General features: G+C 38.7%; 2 protein-coding genes, 1 long non-coding RNA gene and 1 pseudogene across 4 annotated transcripts; 2 read left to right on the top strand and 2 right to left on the bottom strand.

Annotated features, from left to right (window-relative positions):
- Positions 1 to 1285: 1285 nt before the first annotated feature.
- Positions 1286 to 9877, bottom strand: LOC115577741 (major histocompatibility complex class I-related gene protein-like). 2 transcript variants are annotated; one of them, XM_030410633.1, is made up of 7 exons: positions 9597 to 9877; positions 6673 to 6936; positions 6002 to 6280; positions 2524 to 2826; positions 2269 to 2382; positions 2052 to 2069; positions 1286 to 1923 (listed from the first exon to the last, which is right to left on the bottom strand). In XM_030410633.1, exons 1-7 carry the CDS (start codon positions 9643 to 9645, stop codon positions 1871 to 1873), a joined length of 1080 nt encoding a protein of 359 aa, XP_030266493.1. In that variant the 5' UTR covers positions 9646 to 9877; the 3' UTR covers positions 1286 to 1870. The 2 variants fall into 2 exon arrangements, with proteins under 2 accessions (XP_030266493.1, XP_030266494.1); XM_030410634.1 differs by having other exon boundaries at positions 2269 to 2370.
- A 103-nt stretch (positions 9878 to 9980) lies between these two features.
- On the top strand, positions 9981 to 11781 carry LOC115577749 (major histocompatibility complex class I-related gene protein-like; annotated as a pseudogene).
- A 6036-nt stretch (positions 11782 to 17817) lies between these two features.
- LOC115577738 (BOLA class I histocompatibility antigen, alpha chain BL3-7-like) lies at positions 17818 to 23221 on the top strand (the record flags this gene model as incomplete). The annotated part of the gene is made up of 5 exons (XM_030410630.1): positions 17818 to 17893; positions 18116 to 18382; positions 18721 to 18996; positions 22728 to 23030; positions 23118 to 23221. Coding segments are annotated over exons 1-5 (999 nt in total), but the record flags the coding sequence as incomplete, so codon positions are not given.
- LOC115577739 (uncharacterized) lies at positions 20717 to 22186 on the bottom strand. Its single transcript, XR_003983271.1, has 5 exons — positions 21711 to 22186; positions 21534 to 21626; positions 21338 to 21440; positions 21054 to 21188; positions 20717 to 20929 (listed from the first exon to the last, which is right to left on the bottom strand). It is a non-coding gene; the product is annotated as an uncharacterized LOC115577739 (long non-coding RNA).
- Positions 23222 to 23946: the final 725 nt, after the last annotated feature.

Genomic DNA, 23946 nt, shown 5'->3' with positions numbered 1-23946 from the left:
GTTTGGCTTGCAAATGATATTTGAGACTCGACGTACTTCAATGGTAACTCATTTCATGTCGACAGTACGTACAGATAACCAGAGAACCATCTGGCAGTGTTTTGAAAGTGAATTTGCCGTTCATCCGTCCTTTCTCCATTTACTTTCACTTTCGCGCGATTAACGGGTTAACTTTGACAGCCCTAATATATATATGTATGTATATATATATACATATGTATATATATATACATACTCTCTCTCTCTCTCTATATATATATATATATATATATATATACATATATATATATATATATATGTATGCAGAGGCTGTCTGTATCTCTGTCTGCTAGCTCGTCTGTGGTCAATGGACTCGGTCAATCTGACAGCTGATGGCTCATATCTTTCTTCTGTGTTTTGAATCACCTCATAACAGAAATAACCACACATTAGAAACCTTCACAATAGTAATACTCCGGGTTTTTATACTGTTTCAGTTGGTACCAGTGATGGTGCGCACGCGTGAGGTCATGTAGAAATAACCTTTGAACCCGCGGGTCAGGATACTCACCAGAAGCCTCAGCAATTTCTTCCAAAACCTCTTCCCAGAGGCAGCGACATGACTCAGTCCTGTCCTACAGCTCGGTTCTGTCCTGAGGCTCGGTCCGTCACCAACTCCTCCGCCCTGCAGCAGCCTTGTCAACGTCCAACCTCGTCTCCTGATTAGCAGTTAGCGATGCTAACCGTTAGCAACAGTCCCATCTTGTCTTCAGTTAGCGCCAGTAACGAGCCCTCACTTCTAAAACATGCTCGGTTACACTTTTAACAAAATAAGCAAACACTCGCACAAACTTCCGGTTGATAACGGTAAATAATACTTTTCCATAAAGTTATTTTAAAGTTTGCTCGGACTTAAGGTCTTTCCACTTCTCTCCGCAGCTCTTTCTCTCCTCATTTCCCTCGCTTTCCCTCTAGTCCTGCCCCCCAATAACAGAGAAAATGATTGACACCTGCCCAAACAAATAAGAACACAAAGAACAGAAACCTGAGGTGTTCAAATGCCTTTCAAAACATAGGACATTTTGGTAAAATTCGCCACATTAACCATACAAATATTAACAGCAGCAATACATTTATAGGCCCACATCATAACCCACATCATAACACCAACTGAAATAAATGTAATAAACCCATATAAACACATTAGCACTATAAAGAGACTCTTTCTATATAATTACAGTGCAATTGTAGATGTTAGTGAAGGATGAGCATCAAACAGTCAGGAATCACACAGAAACAGATGATATTGATTATTCAGAGTATTATAAAGTAACATTTAATAGTTTTCTCTCAGGGTACCTCTATATTTAAGTCATTTCTATTATTGTTGTTTAATTTGTGTAAACCTTCAGCTCGTGTGTTCGTGCTAAGCTAAGATAACCTTGTCTGGGAGCTAACTCTGATCAAAGTTAACATAGGCTCCATGATAGAACAAATTGCATATTCTCCATCTACAGAGTGGTGCAGCAATAACTTTTTTGTGGAGGCTAACCCTGAAGTTAGCATTGCCCTGATTCTCACCACAACAAATATATGGGATTTCTTAGTTAGATTGTAGAAAGAAACAAACAGAAGTTTATGATTCTGACATTTTTTGTTTTTAACTAAACTCTGGTAACATGCTGTCCCCTGATTGTTTTGAGTATGAATTCGACAGAAAACAACAATCAATAAAAAAAACAATCACAGTCATAGAACATAGAACAGTCCCACCTTTTCAATCAGTCCTTTTTTATGTAACTTTACTTATAGTGTAAGAAGCATTACTGTCTTGTAGTTCTGCAAAGCTAAATAAAGTGACACCAGGAGAGTCACTGAGTGTGTTTGTAATTCAGGTCTGTGGATTCAGTCGCTCAGGGAGCTCAACATCATTGTCAGGAGCAGCTAAACAATAAATAAAGGAAACAGTGTTGAAAAGGTTAATCTGCACAATAATGTGAAACATATTTTAATGTAAAACATGAGGCGTGAGTCAGATCAGCTGAAATAGAACCAAAGTAAGTTTTACTTACGAGATGGAGGGCTGATGGCTGAAATCAAAACAAAAGACAAATAATTTCAGTCACAGTTGTAAATGCCAGATTATCTTTAGTCACTTACTTATTCCTCTCTTCTACTCACTCAGACTCAGTGTCTGTTTATACTCAGTCTGATTAGTGCTGATTGTATTTACTTTCTCATCACTTCTCTCTTTAATTTGTACTGAAATCATTAATTTTTCTCTCTCACCTTTCTTCTTTTTGTAAACAATGAATCCAGCAGCACTGATGAGAATGAGAGCAAGAACAACCACTGCAGCAGAGACGAGGACGGTCATGTCAATGGGCTTCACTATCAATGACACTGTCACAATAAGACCGGTGCACATGATGCAGGTTAAAACAAAGTAAAAAATTCAATTAGATTATTATTTCTAGGTTGTTGTTTTTTTTCAGGATGAATTCCCATGCACTCCCCTTCAGCACCCTCTGATCTCACTCTTACCCAAGTTGGTTTTGATCTGATCTTTCTCCAGTTTGGTGATGATTTCCTCCATCACACCAGAGAGCTGAAACACACAGTCGTACCTCGTCCAGTCTTCAGGTGTGACTGATGAAAGGTTCAGGTCAACACTAATCTGAAAGGTTCCATCGTGGTTGGGGAGGATCTCTCCGTGGTCCACCTCCTCATGAAGCTCCTCTCCATCTTTGCTCCAGAAGAGTGAGGCTCTGTGAGGGTAGAAACCTGTAGCAAGGCAGCTGACTGGAGAGGAGGGAGTCTTCTGGAGGAGAGACACTGAGGGAAGCTCTGGAGAGTAAAGAGAGAGATATTAAAGAGGAGAGAGAGGAAAAGAAACAAGGTAAAAGAAAGATGTAAAAATAAGATTTGGACTCAGAAGGTCTGAAATTGCTTTCAAGCAAATGTAAAATCACTTTCCTTAAACTAACTATCTCTTATGCACATTTTGTCCTGCCCATTAGCTGTAATGCCCCCCCAAATTCCTTAAAGAGGTCCTGCCCACCCTGGGCCCTAGTCTACGCTCCATTATTAACCACTCTCTCACTTCTGGCTCTGTCCCTGATGGCTTTAAGATGACAAGCATCAAACCTATGTTGAAAAAACCCATCCTTGATACAACCCAACCAAACAACTATAGACCCATCTCAAAACTAACATTCATCTCCAAAATTTTTGAAAAAATCGTTTCGCAGCAGCTACTCGAGGTCATTGAAGGACACAATATTTTCAACAAATTCCAATCTGGCTTTCACCATCTTCATAGTACAGAAACAACACTGCTTAGAGAACGACATCCTCATGCGGGCTGAGAATGGCGAACATTGAATTCTGGTCAACGCCTCAAGAAGTGGGTTGGTATCTCGGGCTCTGCTCTTAACTGGTTCTCATCCTACCTATCAAACAGGAAGTGTCAGGTTGTCATTGACAACTTCATGTCCACAACTGCACCTATACTATGTGAAGTTCCGCAAGGTTCAATCCTTGGTCCCATCCTCTTCTCACTCTATATGCTACCTCGAGGCAATCTGATCAGCCAGTTCAATTGTATATCCCACCACTGTTACACTGATGACATGCAGCTGTATTTCTCATTTAAATACAACGACATAGCCAATATCAGTATCTTCCATGACTGCCTGACTACTATTAAGGATTGGATGTCTCTCAACTTCCTTCAATTAAATTCAGACAAAACCAAAGATCTCTTCATTGGGTCCAATAAACTCATCCCTGAACTGAATCCCTCCATCGACCCTCCAGCTGCCAATCTCAAACCTTCCTCCAGAAACTTGGGTGTAATCTTTGACCACAATTTGCACTTCGACTCACATAAACAAACTTGTAGAACCCTAACCCTAACCCTAACACTTTTTCCAACTCCCGAACACCTCAAAAATCAAAGCGATGTTATCAACCAGACATCTTGAACTTCTAATCCACACCCTGATTTTCTCTCGCCTTGACTACTGCAATGCTCTCTTCACCTGTCTTAACCATGCAGCCCTGTCTCACCTGCAACTCATACAAAACGCTGTAGCCAGACTACTAACCAAAACCAATCGCAGATCCCACATCACACCAATTCTTACATCCCTTCATTGGCTCCCAGTAAAGTACAGAATAGACTTCAAGACACTGCTCATCACATACAAGGCCCATGGTCTTGCCCCTCCCTCCATTTCTGAACTCTTACACCCTTACTCCACCTCTAGACCACTCAGATCTTCAGACCTAGGCCTCTCATTTATACCCCTCTCCCTCCTCAAATCTAAGGGTGACTGCACTTTTGCTGTCAGGGCCCATCCCTCTGGAACAGTCTACCCTCTTCCGTTAGATCAGCTGAATCACTAAATGGTTTCAAAAAACTTCTCAAAACCCATCTCTATCGTCTTGCATTCCCTGCAATAGAACTTATTCTATCTATGTATATTTTATTTTATCTTCTTTTGTTTACTTCGTTTGTTCTTATGATTGTTTTTATTTATGGTTTATATTTACTGTACCCTGTACAGCTCTTTTCAAACTTTGTTTTAAAAAAGTGCCATATAAATGAAATAAACTTAAACTTGACTGTGGCATCACGGTCTGAGCTTTGATGGTAAGTAACATGGGGCGCCGATTGTAAAGTTGCGCATGCTAAAATAATTAGCAACTTTTCGCCACATTAAGCAACAAACCACGTCTGAAAAACATATGTCAATTGTTAAATGTTACTTTTGACCAGATTTGCAGCAATATTTGTGAACTTCATGATATTTACTTCTCTTGTAAAAATACAATGTCAAGAAATAAAAAAATATAAATTTAAATTTGAAATATTAAATCTAAATGTTAAATGTTAAATCTAAATCTAAACGTTAAATTGGAATCTAATTGTTAAATATTAATTCAAAATGTAAAGTATAAATCTAAATGTTAAATTTAAATCTAAATGATAAATGTTAAATCTAAATGTAAAATTTTAATCTAAATGCTAAATGTTAAGTATAAATGTTAAGTATAAATCTAAATGTTAAATTTAAATACAAATGCTACATTTTAAATATAAATGTTAAATATAAATGTTAGATTTAAAACTACATCTAAATGTTAAATACAAATGTTACATCTAAATCTTAATGTTAAATTTATATATAAATACTAAACGTTAAACCTAAATGTTAGATAAAAAACAGAAATAGAAATGTTAAATCTAAATCTAAATGTTAAATCTAAATGCAAAATAGAAATGTTAAATATAAATCTAAATGTTAAGTCTAAATCTAAATGTTAAATCTAAATGTCGTTGCTGACGCATTACTGAACCTCTGTAATGCCGCCAAAACAGCCAACGTTTCCAGCTAAGTCACTGGACATGGTGGCATGCAACATGAGAGCGCGGTGAGGAGACGTGATTATATTTAACATTTATATTTACATTTAACATTTAAATGTAACATTTAGATTTAGATTTAACATTTAGATTATATTTAACCTCCAGATTTAACATTTATATTTTTATTTAACATTTAACATTCAGATTTAATACTTTACATTTAGATTTAGATTTTTTATTTGGATTTAACATTGACATTATATTTTTACAAAATAAATAAATATTACAAAGTTCACAAATACTGCTTTAAATCTGGTCACAAGTAAGATTTTAAAATTGACATATGCTTTTTAAACATGGTTTGTTGCTAAATGTGGTGAAAAGCTGGTGTTTATTTTAGCATGCGCAACAATCAGCGCCCCATAATACTCACCATCAAAGATCAGACTGTAAGTTTAAGTTGGGGTAATGTCACCCAAAGATGTCTGTGATTGGTCAGGACTAAAACAAATGTAAGCACTACAAAAAAGCTGATGTCAGACAGGTTGGATTAATAAAGGAATGACAGTTCCGTCCGAGCAGCCTATATGAGCTGCCTATATGAAGATCATTGTGTCTGATTAACTACATCAGGTCAGGTGATTCTACCTGTTCTCAGCAGAATCTCGTTCAAATCCTCCACATACTTCTGCAACCATTCTGGGCAAGATTGAATTAAAGTACGGTTAGAGTGTCCTCTTAAAAATGGATCAGCTTCCATCATTGGTTTGGCGGGGACAGCCTCAGGTGTTAGAGCGATCCATGTCAATGTATTTGGATCCAATTCCAAGAGGTCTTCTCCATCATAACCATACTGAGCAAAAATAGTGACCTCTTCAGTCTCATCATCCCACTCACAGCCTCCCACCATCTGTAAAACATGGACACCTGAGACAGAGACTGTCATTAACACTGATTCACAGATGAAACATTCAGTGGAAAGATGATCTTAAAAACATTGTACATTGTGTGACGACTGCTATTTTTTTAGTGGTGTGCGTTCATAAATCAGATTATTATCAGTAGTTTATGTTTAACAGCTTCAGCAACAAGTCTAACTAGCAGCTGATTAATGTTGACATGATGAATGACAGGTAGTGGCTGGACCACTGAAGACAAACTGATATAATGGTTTACTTTACATGAATCTCTATTTCAGGTTATGTGTAAAATGCTGTTAGAGTTTGAACTGATTGGTATCTTGAGGCCCTGGGTCACTTTCCAACTAAGACGCAGAACAGTAAATAGTTAAACAGGCTGTAACATGTTACATACTGTACCTCCACTTTGGTTGTAGAGACTCATCAAACTGTTAGTCAAGTCTTTGAAGGTGTTTGGCAAAGAGTGAAAACATCTCTGTCTGTACAACTCCAACTGCTCAGGATTCTCTGTAAAGAATGATTTAGCAATGTCCTTTACTTCCATCCTTTTGTTGGTGTCACAGTAACACAACATAAGTTCATCAACTTGCACTGTTGCCATAATTTCTGGGATGTTTGGGATTCCAGTTGATGCAGTTATGGTGTATTCCATGGAGTGCAGTACTGCAGGACAAACAAAGGTTGAGGCTCAGTCCCTGCTCCAACAAATACAAACAAAACAGTTTGTACTCATCACAGTTAGGAAATTATTTCAGACAATCGATTTTGACACATGGGATTCTCAATACAACATCTTCTGCTTTTTAACATGCAAAGTGTCTTTGAGTACCATGAAAAGTGCTGCATAAACTAAATGTAGTAGTATTTATCATTATTAATGCAATCAGGAAATAGTTCAATATAACATTGATAGTATCATTCATGATTTCATAGAAAAAAACAAGGACAGAAAGAAGAATCAATAATAAAATGCTTTAAAATGCACACTGTTTATTGCAATATAGCAGGTTTTTCCTCACTTGACTTGAGGGCCTAAGGACAGAGAAAGTCGTTGACTGTACAGATTGATCAATACATTTCAGAGACTGTTGTTCTCTCTTAATTCAAACAAGAATGCAAATATGTTTCAGTCTGAATCAGGATGTAACAGACAGGTTTTAGTTTTGCCCGCCTTTATAGACTGAGCTCTTTTGGTTGTTTCTATGGAGGACTAAACCTGCATAAATGCATAAATAAATAAATGCATAAATAAATAAATAAATGCATGAATAAATATATAAATAAATACAGGAATAAATAAATAAATGCATAAATAAATAAATGTATAAATAAATAAATGTATAAATAAATAAATGCTGAAATAAATGTATCAGTAAATAAATAAAAGTATAAATAAAAGAATACATGCTTTTTATTTATTTCTACATTTCTGTTCACCTACATTTATTTATTTCTGTATTTCTGTTCACCTACATTCATTTATTTCTGTATTTCTGTTCACCTGCATTTATTTATTGCTGTATTTCTGTTCACCTACATTTATTTATTTCTGTATTTCTGTTCACCTGCATTTATTTATTTCTGTATTTCTGTTCACCTACATTTATTTATTTCTGTATTTCTGTGTCCATATGTTAATGAGGACGTAGGAGGTCCTAACCTCAGTCAAGAGCATGATTGGTTACAGGAGTGTGCTCGATGAGGGTCTACTACTTCTGCCTTACTAGCAGCGCTGATTCCTGTACACTGTACATGAATGTTGCTGGCTACCGACAACAAACTGTTAGCTGCAGTTGTTGACATTTGTTCATGTAGCTCTGGTTTAGTAATGAATTTGACTGGCGTTCATTTTAACTTGCGAGAGTCTCAGGTGTGCTGGTGGTGTGGTTTGAGAATCCAGTCTGGAGAGAGAGGGGTCCTCAGCCATGTCCGCTAACCAGGAAAAACATAAGAGCTAACAGGGGGTCACCACGCCGCTCTCGAGCCGACTTGCAAACCACTGCTAGACGAGCGCTACAGAGCACAAATCGTCCTAAAGTGCATGTTGTCAGTCTCAAATCTTTGTCGTGAATGTCTGTACTCTCAAATAACTCATGGGTGGAACAGGCTGAGGCATTTGTTCACGCCAAGCGGCCCGAGAGCGGCGTGGAGACCCCTGTTAGCTCTTATGTTAGCTGTTAGCTGCTCGCTGTAGCGCAGCGTCCAGGTTACCTTGTGACACCGGTTACCATCGGGTATTTTTCATTCCGCACTGCGTTCAAATGGTTACTTAAAGCCATCGTTCTGAGCCGCATACATCGTTATTAAAGGGATAGTTCAGGTTTTTTTATATGAATCTGTATGGCATCTCCGCCTGCAGTGCTGTGCATCAACACTGACTTACCCCCGACGGTGTCCTGTGCGCCGAGTTTTTGCCCGGTTTTGGTGCTGACGAAAGTAGTCCGGCAAGTTGTCTGGGGTCATGAAAATAAAGCCTTTTTCTTCTCAAAACAAATGTGTTCAAAAGAGTGATTCATTTGCATTACAAAACCGTTGTCCACGAAAAAGTCAGACCTCATAATCGCTTGGTGCTATTTTCTCTCGATTCGATCACTGCGCATTTATTCTTTTATTTATACTTGTATTTATTTATTTATACATTTATTTCAGCATTTATTTATTTATTCATCTATTTATACATTTATTTATTTATGCATTTATTTATTTATTCCTGTATTTATTAATATATTTATTCATGCATTTATTTATTGTTTCATTTATTTATGTATTTATTTATGTATTAAGTTATGCATTTATTTATTTATTTATACTTATGTCATGTTTAGTCCTCCATATGTTTCATGTTGGACAGGCAATGTTTTGATCTCATTGTCTTTGGGATGCATAATGTTGCAACGTTAAATTGTTGCCGTTTGTCCCTATTTGCTACTACTAAAGTCAGGGTTGTCATAAGTCCTTTTTTGGGGCAGCTGTGGATCAGGGGTAGAGCCAGTGTCTTCTTACTGGAAGGCCGCTGGTTTGATTCCCCTGGTCTGCATGTCGAAGTGTCCCTGGGCAAGATACTGAACCTCAAACTGCTCCTGATGTGCTGGTTGGCACCTTGCATGGCAGCCACCACCATCAGTGTATGAGTTACTGTAAGCCTCTTTGGACAAAAGCCTCTGCTAAATGTCCTAAATGTTAATGGTCTGGGAAACGATGACCCACATCATTTTGCACTGACCCACATAAAATACAGTTTCTACTACTCTACTGGAAGTGAAACTGAATTTGGAGCTGACAGTGAGGTTTAAAGAGTTTAAAGATTTAAAATGTGATCTTACCTGGTGATGAAACGTGACAGAAGAGAAGCACCAACAGTAACATTCTCATCTTGATTTGATGAAGACGACTGAGTGAAGGACTGAGCTGGATCAACTGTTTACTGTTAGTTTATCCTGGCAGAGGGAGGAAAGAGAGTTTCTGTACTGAGAACAAAAATAAGCCAAACTGCTTCCAAGTGATCCAGTCCTCACCAACACCCCTCACATTAAGTAAAGTATTAACATTGAATACTACAGTTTATTTGGCAAAGTCCTTATCTTAAGAAACAACCGGCCACACACCCGACCACACCAACTGTGGTAATATCAAAACAGATGTGATTCAGAGATTGGGTCAGACTGAAACTGTCTTTGAGTTCAAGTGAGTGACATTTGATGGTAAGCATGAACTTCTGGTGGGGTACTGTGACAGCAATAAAAGCGTGGATCTAAAACATGACATTGTTAAATCATTCATCATGATGTATCCTGAGCAGTTTGAGTGGTACAGACAAGAATGTCTCCATTTGTTGCCAAACTTCAAATCCTACACAAACAGTTTGATGAGTGTCTTCCACCTAAGTGAAGTTACAGTATGTAACATGTTATAGCCTGTTTAACTTTTTACTGTTCTGCATCTTAGTTGTAAAGTGACCCAGGGCCTCAAGATACCAATCAGTTCAAACTCTAACATCATTTTACACATAACCTGAAATAGAGATTCATGTAAAGTAAACCATCATATCAGTTTGTCTTCAGTGGTCCAGCCACTACCTGTCATTCATCATGTCAACATTAATCAGCTGCTAGTTAGACTTGTTGCTGAAGCTGTTAAACACAAACTACTGATAACAATCTGATTCATGAACCCACACGACTAAAAAAACAGCAGTCATCACACAATGTACAATGTTTTTAAGATCATCTTACACGGAATGTTTAATCCGTGAATCAGTGTTAATTACAGTCTCTGTCTCTGTCTCAGGTGACCATGTTGTACAGGTGGTGGGAGGCTGTGAGTGGGATGATGAGACTGAAGAGGTCAAAGGTTTCGTAAAGTATGGTTATGATGGAGAAGACTTTGAGGAATTTGATCCGAATACATTTACATGGATCGCTCTAAGACCTGAGGCTGTCATTGCCACAATGTTACTAAACAGCCAAGAAGATTTAGGGAAAAAAATGAAGACTGATTTTTCCAGAGAACCTGAAGATATATGTGAAGAATGGGAGGAGCTTTCTGCTGAGAACAGGTAGGATCACCTAGGGCAACTGGACTTGTTTAATTTTCTTGAAGATGTTTCACTTCACATCCTTCTTCAGTTCTGACTAACTGTTGGTAGCCAAATTTTAGTCGACTGACAGACGCTATTGCAAAATGTCATAAGCACACGGTCAACATGATTCACATGATGCTGCTGGTTTCACACTATTCTCCTGATCAAGAGTTTGCAGCAGTGATGTGCCAACAAACATAGTATTGTAACAAAATAGTGCAGATGAAGTCTGCTAGTAAGTAAAAAAGGATGTATATGATGCATCATTTTTGATATTTCAAAAGGTTTGCAGATGTTTCTTAAGGAACAAAATGCATTTGTTCAACATTTGCTTGAAAGCACTTTCACACCTTCTGTTATTGATTCCAAATGTAATTTCTTCATCTTTCTTTTACCTTGTTTCTTTTCCTCTCTCCTCTTTAATATCTCTCTCTTTACTCTCCAGATCTTCCCTCAGTGTCTCTCCTCCAGAAGACTCCCTCCTCTCCAGTCAGCTGCCTCGCTACAGGTTTCTACCCTCACAGAGCCTCACTTGTCTGGAGGAAAGATGGAGAGGAGCTTCATGAGGAGGTGGACCACGGAGAGATCCTCCCCAACCATGATGGAACCTTCCAGATGAGTGTTGACCTGAACTTTCATCAGTCACACCTGAAGACTGGACGAGGTACGACTGTGTGTTTCAGATCTCTGGTGTGAAGGAGGACATCATCACCAAACTGGAGAAAGATCGGATCAGAACCAACTGGGGTAAGTGTGAGATCAGAGGGTGCTGAAGGGGAGTGCATGGGAACAACAACAAAAACAGTAATAATAAACTCTTATTGTATTCAACAGTGAAGCCCAGTAACATGACCGTCCTCGTCACTGCTGCAGTGGTTGTTCTTGCTCTCATTCTCATCGGTGCTGCTGGATTCATCGTTTACAAAAAGAAGAAAGGTGAGAGAGAAAAAGGAAAGATTTCACTACTTTGATTTCAGTCTTTGAGTTGATTTCAATTATTCAGAGGATCAGAGAAAGTAAATACAGTCAGCACTAAACAGACTGAGTATAAACAGATACTCAGTCAGAGTGAGTAGAAGAGAGGAATAAAGTGACTAAAGATAATCTGGCATTTACAACTGTGACTGAAATTATTTGTCTTGTTCTGATTTCAGCCATCAGCCCTCCATCTTTAAAAATGTTTCACATTATTGTGCAGATGAACCTTTTCAACACTGTTTCCTGTATTTATTGTTTAGCAACTCCTGACAACAGTGTTGAGCTCCCTAAGCGACTGAATCTAGAGACCTGGATGACAAACACACTCAGTGACTCTCCTGGTGACACTTTATTTAGCATTGCAGAACTAAAAGACAGAAATGCTTCTTGCATTATAAGTAATGTATAAAAATGACTGTTCTATGTTCTATGACTCTGATTGGTTGTTGCATTAATTGTTGTTTTCTGTCGGATTCATTCTCAAAACAATCAGGGGACAGCATGTGACCAGACTGTAGTTACAAACTATCCTAACTCTAACTTTGCAACTTGTACATTGATCAGTTTATAGAAAATGTATATATTAAATTTGTAGTGAGACATTAAGCAGTGGTGACGTTTAAGTCATGTGACCATGATGTCATCTGTTTACAGCCTAACATTAGCTTTTTACGCATCAAGATTTAATTTACACTTCAAAAATTGTGTGTTTTCATCTGTGAAGATTATCTTGATGAACAAAATATGTAAGAATCATAAACTTGTGTTTGTCACAGAGATTATTTTTGGCAATATTCTAAAATCCAATAAAAAAAATAAAAAAAACCTTAGACTTCTTGTGGAGGGAACCAGTGTGATGCTAACTTCAGGGTTAGCCTCCAAAAATAGTTTATTGCTGCACCACTCTATAGATGGAGAATATGGAGTTTGGTTTATCATGGAGCCAGTGCGTATCTCGTATGAGCAGTGAGCAGAGTGGGAGATGTATATCGACAAATTTACAACTATGAACTTATGAGACTAAATATGTAAATTACTTTACATTGATGAATATGAATGAATGTTAAACTCAAATGTGTTGTTCTTTGTTTTTGTGCTGATGTTTGTCTTTTCAATAAAATCCTCACATTTTAACAAGTTTGGTCCACATGCTCATTTGTGACGACACTTCAATATATTACCTGAACATTCAGTATCCTCACAGAGGATTTGAATGAGGAGATTGATATCAATGTGAACTCTGAGCAGAGTTAGCTCCCAGACAAGGTTAGCTTAGCTTAGCATGAACACTGAAGTTAGAGATTAAACAGAGAGCCAGTATCTCTGTTAAAGGAGCCCTCTGACAACTAAACAGCTGACTGACTGATGTCCTGTAACGCTTCACCTGTGAGGAGGTCATAAGATACGTTTAGAAAGAAAGAGAAACAAACTGAGACTGAGAGACTCAGACTGAGATACATGTTGAAACATGTTTATTCACAGTAGTGATCTGAGCTGATGGTTAACACAAATTAAATATACAAGCAAAATACAACAATAATAGAAATGACTTAAACACAGAGGAACCCTGAGAGAAAATGATAAAGTGTTTCTATATGATACTCTAAATAATCAATATCACCTGTTTCTGTGTGATTCCTGACTGTTTGCTGTTCATCCTTCACTAACATCTACATGGTAATACTTAGAAATCTGTCTGCTTCATCTCAACCAATGTTAATTAATATTGTTAATTAGTAGCAGCACGTTACATGATTAACAGCAACCAAGCAACCCAAAACCTGTAGCCTGTTCCTGATAGGTGCATGGAAATATGTGATGTCACATGTTTTTTCCCCAGTTAGAGTTCTGCCCACTTGCAAACATGCAGCACGTGATTCTGGAGAAACATAGTTGATAGTTGAGTCTCATTCCCAGGTCATCAAATACCAGAGCTTTGGGTCGGGCAGCTGTGAAACTCTCAGCCTCTATTTCATACATGTCTTTGCTGCCATCTAATGGCTGTTTAGTGGTATTATATACAGTACTACAAACAGGGCTGTGACACTTGTATTGTGGAGCCTGATTCCCTTTAAAGTGGATAAAATAAATATCTCTCACACACTGGGTACTTTAAGGAATCCAGGTTTGACTGGTTCTGTCCAAACTGAAACCTTTGTAGAATATATGTGCTCTGTGGTATTTCTGTCTACTTTGCTTCAGTTGAAGTCGAGAAGCTGCTGAATGATTTCAGTGGCATCTCTGTGCAAAGGATCATTGTTATCATGGTGTTATCTACGGTCTGATGTAGAATAAGTTATAGGTGGTGATACAAATGTACATGGGGACACATTCTCTGAGATCTTAACTATCCACTGAGACCAAGATCATGTAAATTCACCTGATAGTTGTGGAGCTATTTTTGGGTATGTCTGTGTAGACAAGCCACACCTACCAGCACCATGTTTACTTCACAATATGTTTACATAATAAATACTTTTACACTTTACATTTTTAGAATAACTTCAAAAATTTAAAGAATATAATTTTTCCTTGAGGTATCTGAACTGCAACACATTCTGATCTCTAACTCAACTCAGTTTAAAATTACCCTGTTCCTCCACCTTGTGTGAGTTAAGGGATGTAGACGGTGGGGCTAACAGCTCCAAGGGACCTTGGAGTCAGTATTCAGCTGTATGTGTGTCAAAGGTCAGCAGAAGACAAGTCCACTATAGAGGACTAAAACAGAGTTTGACCCCTCACTTAGATAATTTTGGGATACAAGACCAAAGGAGTGACAGTAACAGATTCAGTCATTTATGTGAGATGAGCAGGGAGATAGACCAACACCTTTTCTAGCCGATTGGACAGATGGACCCTCAACCCACCAAAGTTACCACTTCGAAGAAAAAGGCCCATGGGGGTAGAGAAGTTTAGGTGGTAATTGATAGATTTCTTAAGATCAGAGGCTCGATAGGATTTCTGAAAGGGCAGAGGGCGAAGCATTATGGCATTGCTTTGCCATAGATTTGAGAACACCAGAGGGTGGGACGCATCTGGTTTGGACGCTGGCTTGAGATCTGTTTCAATAAAGATTGCTTTATCATTCCCCCCAGCCTGGCCTCCACAGAGTTCTTTTATCATCAAACTACACACCAACACCTTTGATGAAGAGAGCCCAGAAACTACATCCTCTCAGTTGACTCTTTAGAAAATCTGATTGGACGAGGGAGATAGTTGGTCATCCTAAAAGAAACAAGATGCTGTTCTGTAAAGAGCGGAATTGGCACCATGTTCTTGCTCCAGCTACTGGAGTAGTTGAAGGAGGGGTAGACAATGAAGAAGGAAATGGTCGGTGCAAATGCTAGTTGGGTGAACTGGAACAGCCAGAGAAAACCCGCACAGAAACCCAGAGAACATGCTCGCTCCACTAAGGTGACAATTACAACCACTGAGTCGTAGTTATCAGCTGCGACAGCATCATCAGAGGCACTGTCCTCCACTCGTCAGGTTTTGAAGAGCTCGGTGAATCTTTTCCACAGTGATCTCAAACTACTGGTTCTTCTCACCGGCTGTGTTTCTGATTGAAGGACATGTATCGTTGTGTTCTCGTCTTCAGCGACTCTCTGCTCCTCCTCTGCTATCAGAGCTCTAAGTCTCATCACCAGACTCTCCTTCAACAAAATCATCGACTCATCAAACCTCTCAAGTTTTTTCAGGTCTGCAGTCAGGGTTCTGCTCTCGCTCACCATGGCCTGTAATTCCTCCTCAATCGTCTCATCGTCGTCCTTGACGATGTCTTTCAGGTGGACACATTCAGCTTTGAGCTCTGCAGTCTCCTGGTTGTCTGAGTCATAGAGGTGAAGCAGTCCGTCATAGCAGCTGAACGTGCTCTTGAGCTGTAAACCAATGTTGGATTGAGCCATCAACTCCAGTCTGAGTTTATCCTTGTTCTCCTGAATCAGTCGTTCAAGCTGTTGGACTTTTTCAAGAAGTCTCTTTTCCCTGTGAATCAAATTCTCTCTTTCAGTCTGACGACACTCTATGACTTATTTCAATGTCTGTTGTGATCTTTCTAATTTTCCATGTAAATCGTGCAACTCGTCCACTCTTGTGTCTTCCAGCTGCTCCTCTTGGCTGCTGCTAGCTTGGCTCAGCTACTTGTTGCTCCTCATGTCTCTGAGTTTGTTAGAAATAGTCCTGTAAAATGTTCACAGCTATAACCACCGAGTACTGCGTAGTGTTGGAACATTCTAGAACGTTCTAGAACATTTTAGAACATCAAAGAATGGCAGGTGGCATCAAAGAACATCAAAGGACACTCCATACTAAAGTTTAAATCTAAATGTTTTTATTTTAAACAGAATAAATTTTGTTCCTAAATCCTAAAATCTGTATTTCCACTTCATTTACAGACTTTTTAAAGAATTGTTAACTCTCACCATGAGCCCTGTAAAGTTTGCCAATAATCATCATCTCTGGATACTATTTGAATACCAGCAGCAAATAAACAAATGTGCACATCATTTGGGTGTTTCTTCATTAAAATCGAACACTAAATTATGTATGTATGGAAAGACGCTCTATTCACCAGGCCAACGTCTGCAAGTCATATGTGTCCTGCAGGCGTACAAAACAACTAAAAAATATCAACAATTCAAATACAAGTCAGATAAATCGGTTGCATGTAAATTTAGTTAAAAAGAACTTTTTTGATTTTAGATTTTTTAAATGCAACATTGTGAGGCTAATACTGTCAAAAGCTCTGAGCTGACGGTTTACACAGATGAAATGTACAAGCAACAATAACAGAAATGACCTAAACACTGAGGAACCCTGAGAGAAAATTATTGAATATTACTATAATAATACTATAAATGATCAATATCACCTGTTTCTGTGTGATTGCTGACTGTTTGCTGCTCATCCTTCACTAACATCTCCATGGTAATTGCACCATAATTCTATAGAAAGAGTCTTTCTGACCTGTTGATAACTGGCTCACTGAATAAAAACATCTGGAATGTACTGATGTTGCTGAACAGGGTGTAACACTTGTGTCCAGTCGAATGAGGTCAAGCAGTTTAACACTAACACAAACAGCTGATGTGGGACTGACAGAGGTCGTCTTCTGATCTGGAACACATACTCTGTCTGTGTGAGAGGTTAAATGACCCACTGAGGGTTTAGATGGTCTTTAGAATCATTCACCAAAAAGTGTCTCAATCCAGCTGATTCTACCATCACACAGTTTAACCACAAAACCCAGGTGTGTCCTGAGGAGTCTCTAAAATAATGACAGCGTGCTGTTGTTTTGTCATGAATCTCTATTTTTCTGTATCTTTATCATCATGGTTAATGTGTAAAATTATACAGTTATTGATGTATGGTTCATTCATGAGGGTGATTTATATTTTTAGGGCATTTATCAGACGCTTTTGTCCAAAGTGACTTAGAGTGATTTATACACACATTCACACACTGATTGTGGTGGCTGCCATGCAAGGTGCCAACCAGCACATCAGGAGCAGTTTGGGGTTCAGTATCTTGCCAAAGGACACTTCAACATGCAGACCAGGGGGTCGAACCACCAACCTTCTGAAATGAGACGCTGGCTCTAACCCTGATCGACAGCTGCCACCCATTGTGACCGATTTAAAACTAATTCACTTTTTAAAGATACCAGCATGAATCGACAATGTCTTACCGTTAAGTGTTGCTCACTTGAACGCAGAGAGAAAACAAACATTTTCAGTCTGACCCAATCTCTGACTCAAGGTTCTTTTGTCTGTTTTTATTTTTAATCACTGTAGATATTTGAAAAAAGGAAGGAAGTGAGGGAGTTCGAAAGCTGATGACACTGTTAATATGTTACTTAATGTGAGGGGGGTTGATGAGGACTGGATCACTTGGAGGCGGTCTGGACTATCTTTCTTCTTAGGACAGAAACACTCTCACTTCCCTGTGCCAGGATGACCAACAGGAAACAGCTGATCCAGCTCGGTCCTTCACTCACTCGTCTTCATCAAATCAAGATGAGAACGTTATTGTTGTTGCTTCTCTTCTGTCACGTTTCATCACCAGGTAAGATCACATTTTAAACCTTTAAATTCCACTCGACTCCTTTGCTCCAAGTTTGGTTTCACTTTTGTTTCAACTCGATCAGACTGTTTTAACTGAATCACACTGACTCATCATGTTTCTGAGTGGTGATGATGAGTGTGTGTTCATACTGATTGGAAGCTGTTTGTCCTGCACATTATTTATGATTAGTGTACTTAATAAGCTCCTTTGTTTGTCCTGCAGTGCTACACTCCCTGAAGCATTTCATAACTGCATCAACTGGAATCCCAAACATCCCAGAAATTGTGGCGACAGTAGAAGTTGATGAACTTCTGATGGTGTACTGTGACAGCAACAAAAAGATGGACGTGAAACATGACATTGCTAACTTATTCTTCATGAAGTCTCCTGAGCGGTTGGAGTCTTACAGACATCGGTGTTTCCAGGTTCTGCCAAACTCCCTCAAAGCCTACACAAGCAGTTTGATGAGTCTCTTCATTGAAAGTGAAGGTACAGTATGTAACATGTTATAGCCTGTTTAACTTTTTACTGTTCTGCATCTTAGTTGTAAAGTGACCCAGGGCCTCAAGATACCCATCAGTTCAAACTCTAACATCATTTTACACATAACCTGAAATAGAGATTCATGTAAAGTAAACCATCATATCAGTTTGTCTTCAGTGGTCCAGCCACTACCTGTCATTCATCATGTCAACATTAATCAGCTGCTAGTTAGACTTGTTGCTGAAGCTGTTAAACACAAACTACTGATAATAATCTGATTCATGATCGCATGAAATGTTTCATCTGTGAATCAGTGTTAATTACAGTCTCTGTCTCTGTCTCAGGTGTCCATGTTTTACAGACGGTGGAGGGCTGTGAGTGGGATGATGAGACTGATGTGCTCAAAGGTTTCGCTCGGTTTGGTTATGATGGAGAAGACCTCTTGGAATTGGATCCAAATACATTTACATGGATCGCTCTAAGACCTGAGGCTGTCAACATCACACTGAGATGGGAAGCTGGTAAAGATTTAAGCGAACGCTATAAGACCGTTTTTACTCTGATGTGTCCAGAGCAGCTGAAGACGTATGTGGAGGATTTGAAGGACATTCTGAGAACAGGTAGGATCACCTGACCTGATGTAGTTTATCAGACACAGTGATCTTCATATAGGCTGCTCAGACTGAACTGTAATTGTATTATTAATCCAACCTGTCTGACATCAGCTTTTTTGTAGTGGTTACATTAGTTTAAGTCCTGACCAATCACAGACATCTTTGGGTGACATCACTCACCATCAAAGCTCAGAAGGAAAGTGATTTTACATTTTCAGTGTTTCACAATAGAAATAGTTCCACTGAACATTGACACTGTGATTGACGACCTGACTGTGAATCATAAGAACAGACAGACATTGTTCTTCTCTGACTGTAGTGAGTGTCTTTAGTGGTGGTGTAGTTCCCTCCTCTGTCTGTATACAGATCATGTGGAGGCTGTGTAGCAGATGTGTTGTTATGAACCCTGTCATTATTACACTGTGGTCTGGATTAGGGCTGCACGATTCTGGAAAAAATGTGAATCACGATTTTTTTGCTTAGAATTGAGATCACGATTCTCTGGCACGATTTTTTTCACAAAATGTGTATTGCACTGATGAACTTGAACAAAACAAAAAAAAACATTGTAGTGTGGCAGAGGCATACTACTATGCCTCTGCCAAAGCAATGTTTTTTTTTGTTTTGTTAGTTCTATCATTGGATGAGAAATTATTTTTACAAAAGTAAAAAAAAAATTAGTCTCCAAGATGAGAGGACATCCTCTAATACCTCATGTTGTACAGTGTTTATTGGGGCCGTAGCTTTGGCTAGGTGATATGTGATAGCTGCTGTGATCGGCTTTCTAAAACGGAGGCATAATATTCTTCCTTTCCAAAAGCCGCCTCAGAAGTAGAGGTAAACATGTGACGTGAAGCCCGAAGTTATGCTGCAAACAGTTGACAACAAATTTGTCTTCAAAATAAGGGCTTTACATTGCACCCCATTGGAGTTTAGAACTGGGTTCTTAGCGGGGGGCTTTTAATTTGAAAGTAGCGACCGTTCCTAGCTTGTCGCTACAACAACAAGCTAGCAGTCGAGGCGGAAGTAAGTGTACCGTCCGAGGCGAGAAGGGTCTAGTTGCAGCCGCAGCCAAGCCAGAGCCGCTCCAAACCACGCCCATTACAAACCACGCCCATACAAAACACGCCCATACAACACTACGGTGGCTGTGGAGGCCCTGAGCACTTAGAAAGCAAACACAAAGGAAACAAAGCAATAACCAGATCATTTTTAACAACTTTAACGGTTGATTCACAACATTAAATGCTTTTCAATGCAAACAATTTGCTTGAAACTATAAATATATACAAAAATAGAAAGTTAAGTAATAAAAAAAATTAAAGGATTGGGATAAAAGATTAATCTGATAAAAGATTAGATAGGCCTGCTAAATCTGGTGCATGCATCTTTTCATTTTTTATATAAGTGACTAATGTATGTGCACAAGGTTATTTTAAACTCAATAAAATAAAATATTTACAATAATAATAATAATAATTAGTAGTAGTCATTTCAATTAAAATAGGTTGTTTCCACCAGCCGTTTTTCTAAGAGCCACACTGTCACAGAGCTTGGCCTACTACATCAGATGCCATAATTATCACTCTAAGGTGATGATTTCTTATGGGTTAACAGAAAAGACTGCATGCCCTTTGACACAAATAAAATGTATTTATGTATTTATAAATATGACCATACACAGGTCTTTAAAATATGTACCTCAAAACACAAAAGTTGAGACAAATGAATTAGCCAGCAACAACTTTTATTGGCAATAAAATAAAACATTATCATTTCACAGACTATTTTTTAATTCATCCTACATACATTCTAAAGCGTCTTTAAAAACTCCTCAGAGTCCAGAGCTCTTCTGAGTTTTTCAGCATATTTTTCTAGTTGCTGTTTTGCCTGCTTGCTCATGTTGTTTGTCATGTAATGAGCCAACAGCCGTTTTTCACTGATGAGACAAAATGGAAGAAAATAGCGATTAGTAAAAGGAAATTAACACGGAAAGGCTGTCATAAACAAGGTAAAAAACAATACTTATAGGTATTAGCACTCTCCTTATGTATGTAGCATACCTCAAGTCATACTGCAGTCCACATTTATACACTTCTGTGGCTCTGTCAATGGAAAATGCATGGACAGCTGAAAGGGCATGGACTGTTGCCTGTGTCATGAGCCCATGAGGATGTAACTTTTCATGTGATGACCGCCTGTAAATATATATATTTCTTAGGAGAATGCTCAAAATAAATGTACGAACACTAGGCTAACAGAAAATGTTTCACTTAAATCATTCATTTAACATATTTGGACCAAAATGAGTTACACTATGTGACTTAACTTCCATTTTCAAACTCACTTCAAGATGTTGCAGTAGACTGTTATCCTGAGTGATGAACGTTACATGAAGGTCACTAGTGACTTTTCTATGGTGTTCAGCTTGCTGAGCCCTTTCCTAAAATCTGATCAAACAGCATTCAGATGTTAAACCTAATTATTCTGGTTAAGTATATCAAATAAGATTTGTTGTTTGTTGATCCTTTGCATGTCCTCACCACAAGCCTGTGGAAAGATGCGTCTTCACTCAGGATCCCAACGTCTCTGGTTGTGGTGACCACATCATGTTAGTCCATGCTGCCATTATAGTCCTTAATCAAGACACACAAAGTCATGGCTTAGTGCACAGCTGTAAACACTGGACATGTTGTTCTCTTGGGTTAATCTTCAGTCACATTAACATGCTCTCTGGGTGGAAAGCTGTAAGGCCTCTTACTGTACATGTGGTCGGTGTCCTGTGGACTCTGAAGAAAGCAAACCATAATTGTGTCAGTTTGTTTTATGGGGATCCAGGTAGGATTGACATTTGCACTTAAAATTATCGCACCCCCATTGCAAATTAGGTTTATTGACAAAATGTACAAACTTTCTGCTTTTTACAATAAACAAATCAAACATGAACAATTTAAATGGATTCAAGAATACATCTGTCATTTTTGCAATAAATGTATTTGTATGTCACTTTCTGACATGCACTTAAACGTCACCGTTAATAAATCTCTAGCCAGTACAGTTATTTGAAGTGATATAAAACATGACCCTATTTTTTAATGTTTTTGTGTGTCAAAATAACACATTGATATGTTGAGTTAAATGACAATATTCTGCGTCTACGTGCCGTGTTCCCTCAATACTTCTGCCACATCCCTTGCTCAGTCATTAATCTGATTTTCATAACGTAAAAGACGACACAAAATGGGTTTGCTTACGCACATTTTCAGTGTATCGGTTTGACGAAATGTGTTGGTTTTTTTTTTTACAAATAGTCCGGTGTCTTTGAAAAACAGTCATTAATGCTCTTTCTGCCTGGCAAAAGACGTCTCAAACATTAAATTAAACGTCAACATCTTCCCAAGACCTGAGGGCGGAGGCAGCGGCCGTGCTGCGTTTGGGGGCGCTTCAAAAAATCCGGGAGGAAAATAGGAGCATTTGTTTGTGATTCGGCTCGAGATATAAAATGCTTCAGAATCGCTGTGTGTAGAAATGAGATCACGTGTATGTGTGAATCGAGATCGCGATTTTTTAACGATTTTTTGTGCAGCCCTAGTCTGGATACATGGAGCACATTACTTGGCCACCATCACCACTTTCACACCTTCTGTTATTGATTCCAAATGTAATTTCTTCATCTTTCTTTTACCTTGTTTCTTTTCCTCTCTCTCCTCTTTAATATCTCTCTCTTTACTCTCCAGAGCTTCCCTCAGTGTCTCTCCTCCAGAAGACTCCCTCCTCTCCAGTCAGCTGCCTCGCTACAGGTTTCTACCCTCACAGAGCCTCACTCGTCTGGAGGAAAGATGGAGAGGAGCTTCATGAGGAGGTGGACCATGGAGAGATCCTCCCCAACCACGATGGAACCTTCCAGATGAGTGTTGACCTGAACCTTTCATCAGTCACACCTGAAGACTGGACGAGGTACGACTGTGTGTTTCAGCTCTCTGGTGTGAAGGAGGAAATCATCACCAAACTGGAGAAAGATCGGATCAGAACCAACTGGGGTAAGAGTGAGATCAGAGGGTGCTGAAGGGGAGTGCATGGGAACAACAACAAAAACTGTAATAATAAACTATTATTGTATTCAACAGTGAAGCCCAGTAACATGACCGTCCTCGTCACTGCTGCAGTGGTTGTTCTTGCTCTCATTCTCATCGGTGCTGCTGGATTCATCGTTTACAAAAAGAAGAAAGGTGAGAGAGAAAAAGGAAAGATTTCAATACTTTGATTTCAGTCTTTGAGTTGATTTATTTTGTTATTAAAACAAGCATCACAGAAAGTAAATACAGTCAGCACTAAACAGACTGAGTATAAACAGATACTCAGTCTGAGTGAGTAGAAGAGAGGAATAAAATGACTAAAGATAATCTGGCATTTACAACTGTGACTGAAATTATTTGTCTTGTTCTGATTTCAGCCATCAGCCCTCCATCTTGTAAGTAAAACTTACTTTGGTTCTATTTCAGCTGATCTGACTCACACTTCATGTTTTAGATTAAAACATGTTTCACATTATTGTGCAGATTAACCTTTTCAGCACTGTTTCCTGTATTTATTGTTTATAAAAGTTCAATCCAGGATGTGTGTTTCTGCCCTGCAGCTCCTGACAACAGCACAGAGCTCTCTCAGCAGCTGGTCTGCATGTTGAAGTGTCCTTTGGCAAGTTACTAAACCCCAACCTGCTTCTGATGTGCTGGTCGGCACCTTGCATGGCAGCCACTGCCATCAGTATATGCTTTTATGTATGAATTACTGTAATTCGCTTTGGATACAAGTGTCTGATAAATGCCCTAAATGTAAATGAATCCAGAGACCTGAATGACAGATATAAGTGATTACAAACTTGGAGAACTGAAAGCAGCAAGGGTACCCTGAGAGAGGAGAGAACAATAATCACATTACTTTCTGTCAAAAAATGTA

The sequence above is a fragment of the Sparus aurata genome, unplaced genomic scaffold, assembly GCF_900880675.1.
Source record: "Sparus aurata unplaced genomic scaffold, fSpaAur1.1, whole genome shotgun sequence".
In the NCBI taxonomy this organism is placed as follows: Eukaryota; Metazoa; Chordata; class Actinopteri; order Spariformes; family Sparidae; genus Sparus; species Sparus aurata.
The sequence above is the reverse complement of the archived record's forward strand: the minus strand, read 5'-3'. Positions and strand labels throughout refer to the sequence as shown.

Excerpts from the sequence above, each read along its gene's own strand:
- LOC115577741 (XM_030410633.1), bottom strand. The coding sequence starts at position 9,645 with ATGAGAATGTTACTGTTGGTGCTTCTCTTCTGTCACGTTTCATCACCA. Across the intron at positions 6,937-9,596 it reads CTGTCACGTTTCATCACCAG|TACTGCACTCCATGGAATAC; the intron begins GTAAGATCACAT and ends TTTGTCCTGCAG. Across the intron at positions 2,383-2,523 it reads TCAGATCAAAACCAACTTGG|TGTCATTGATAGTGAAGCCC; the intron begins GTAAGAGTGAGA and ends TTATTGTGACAG.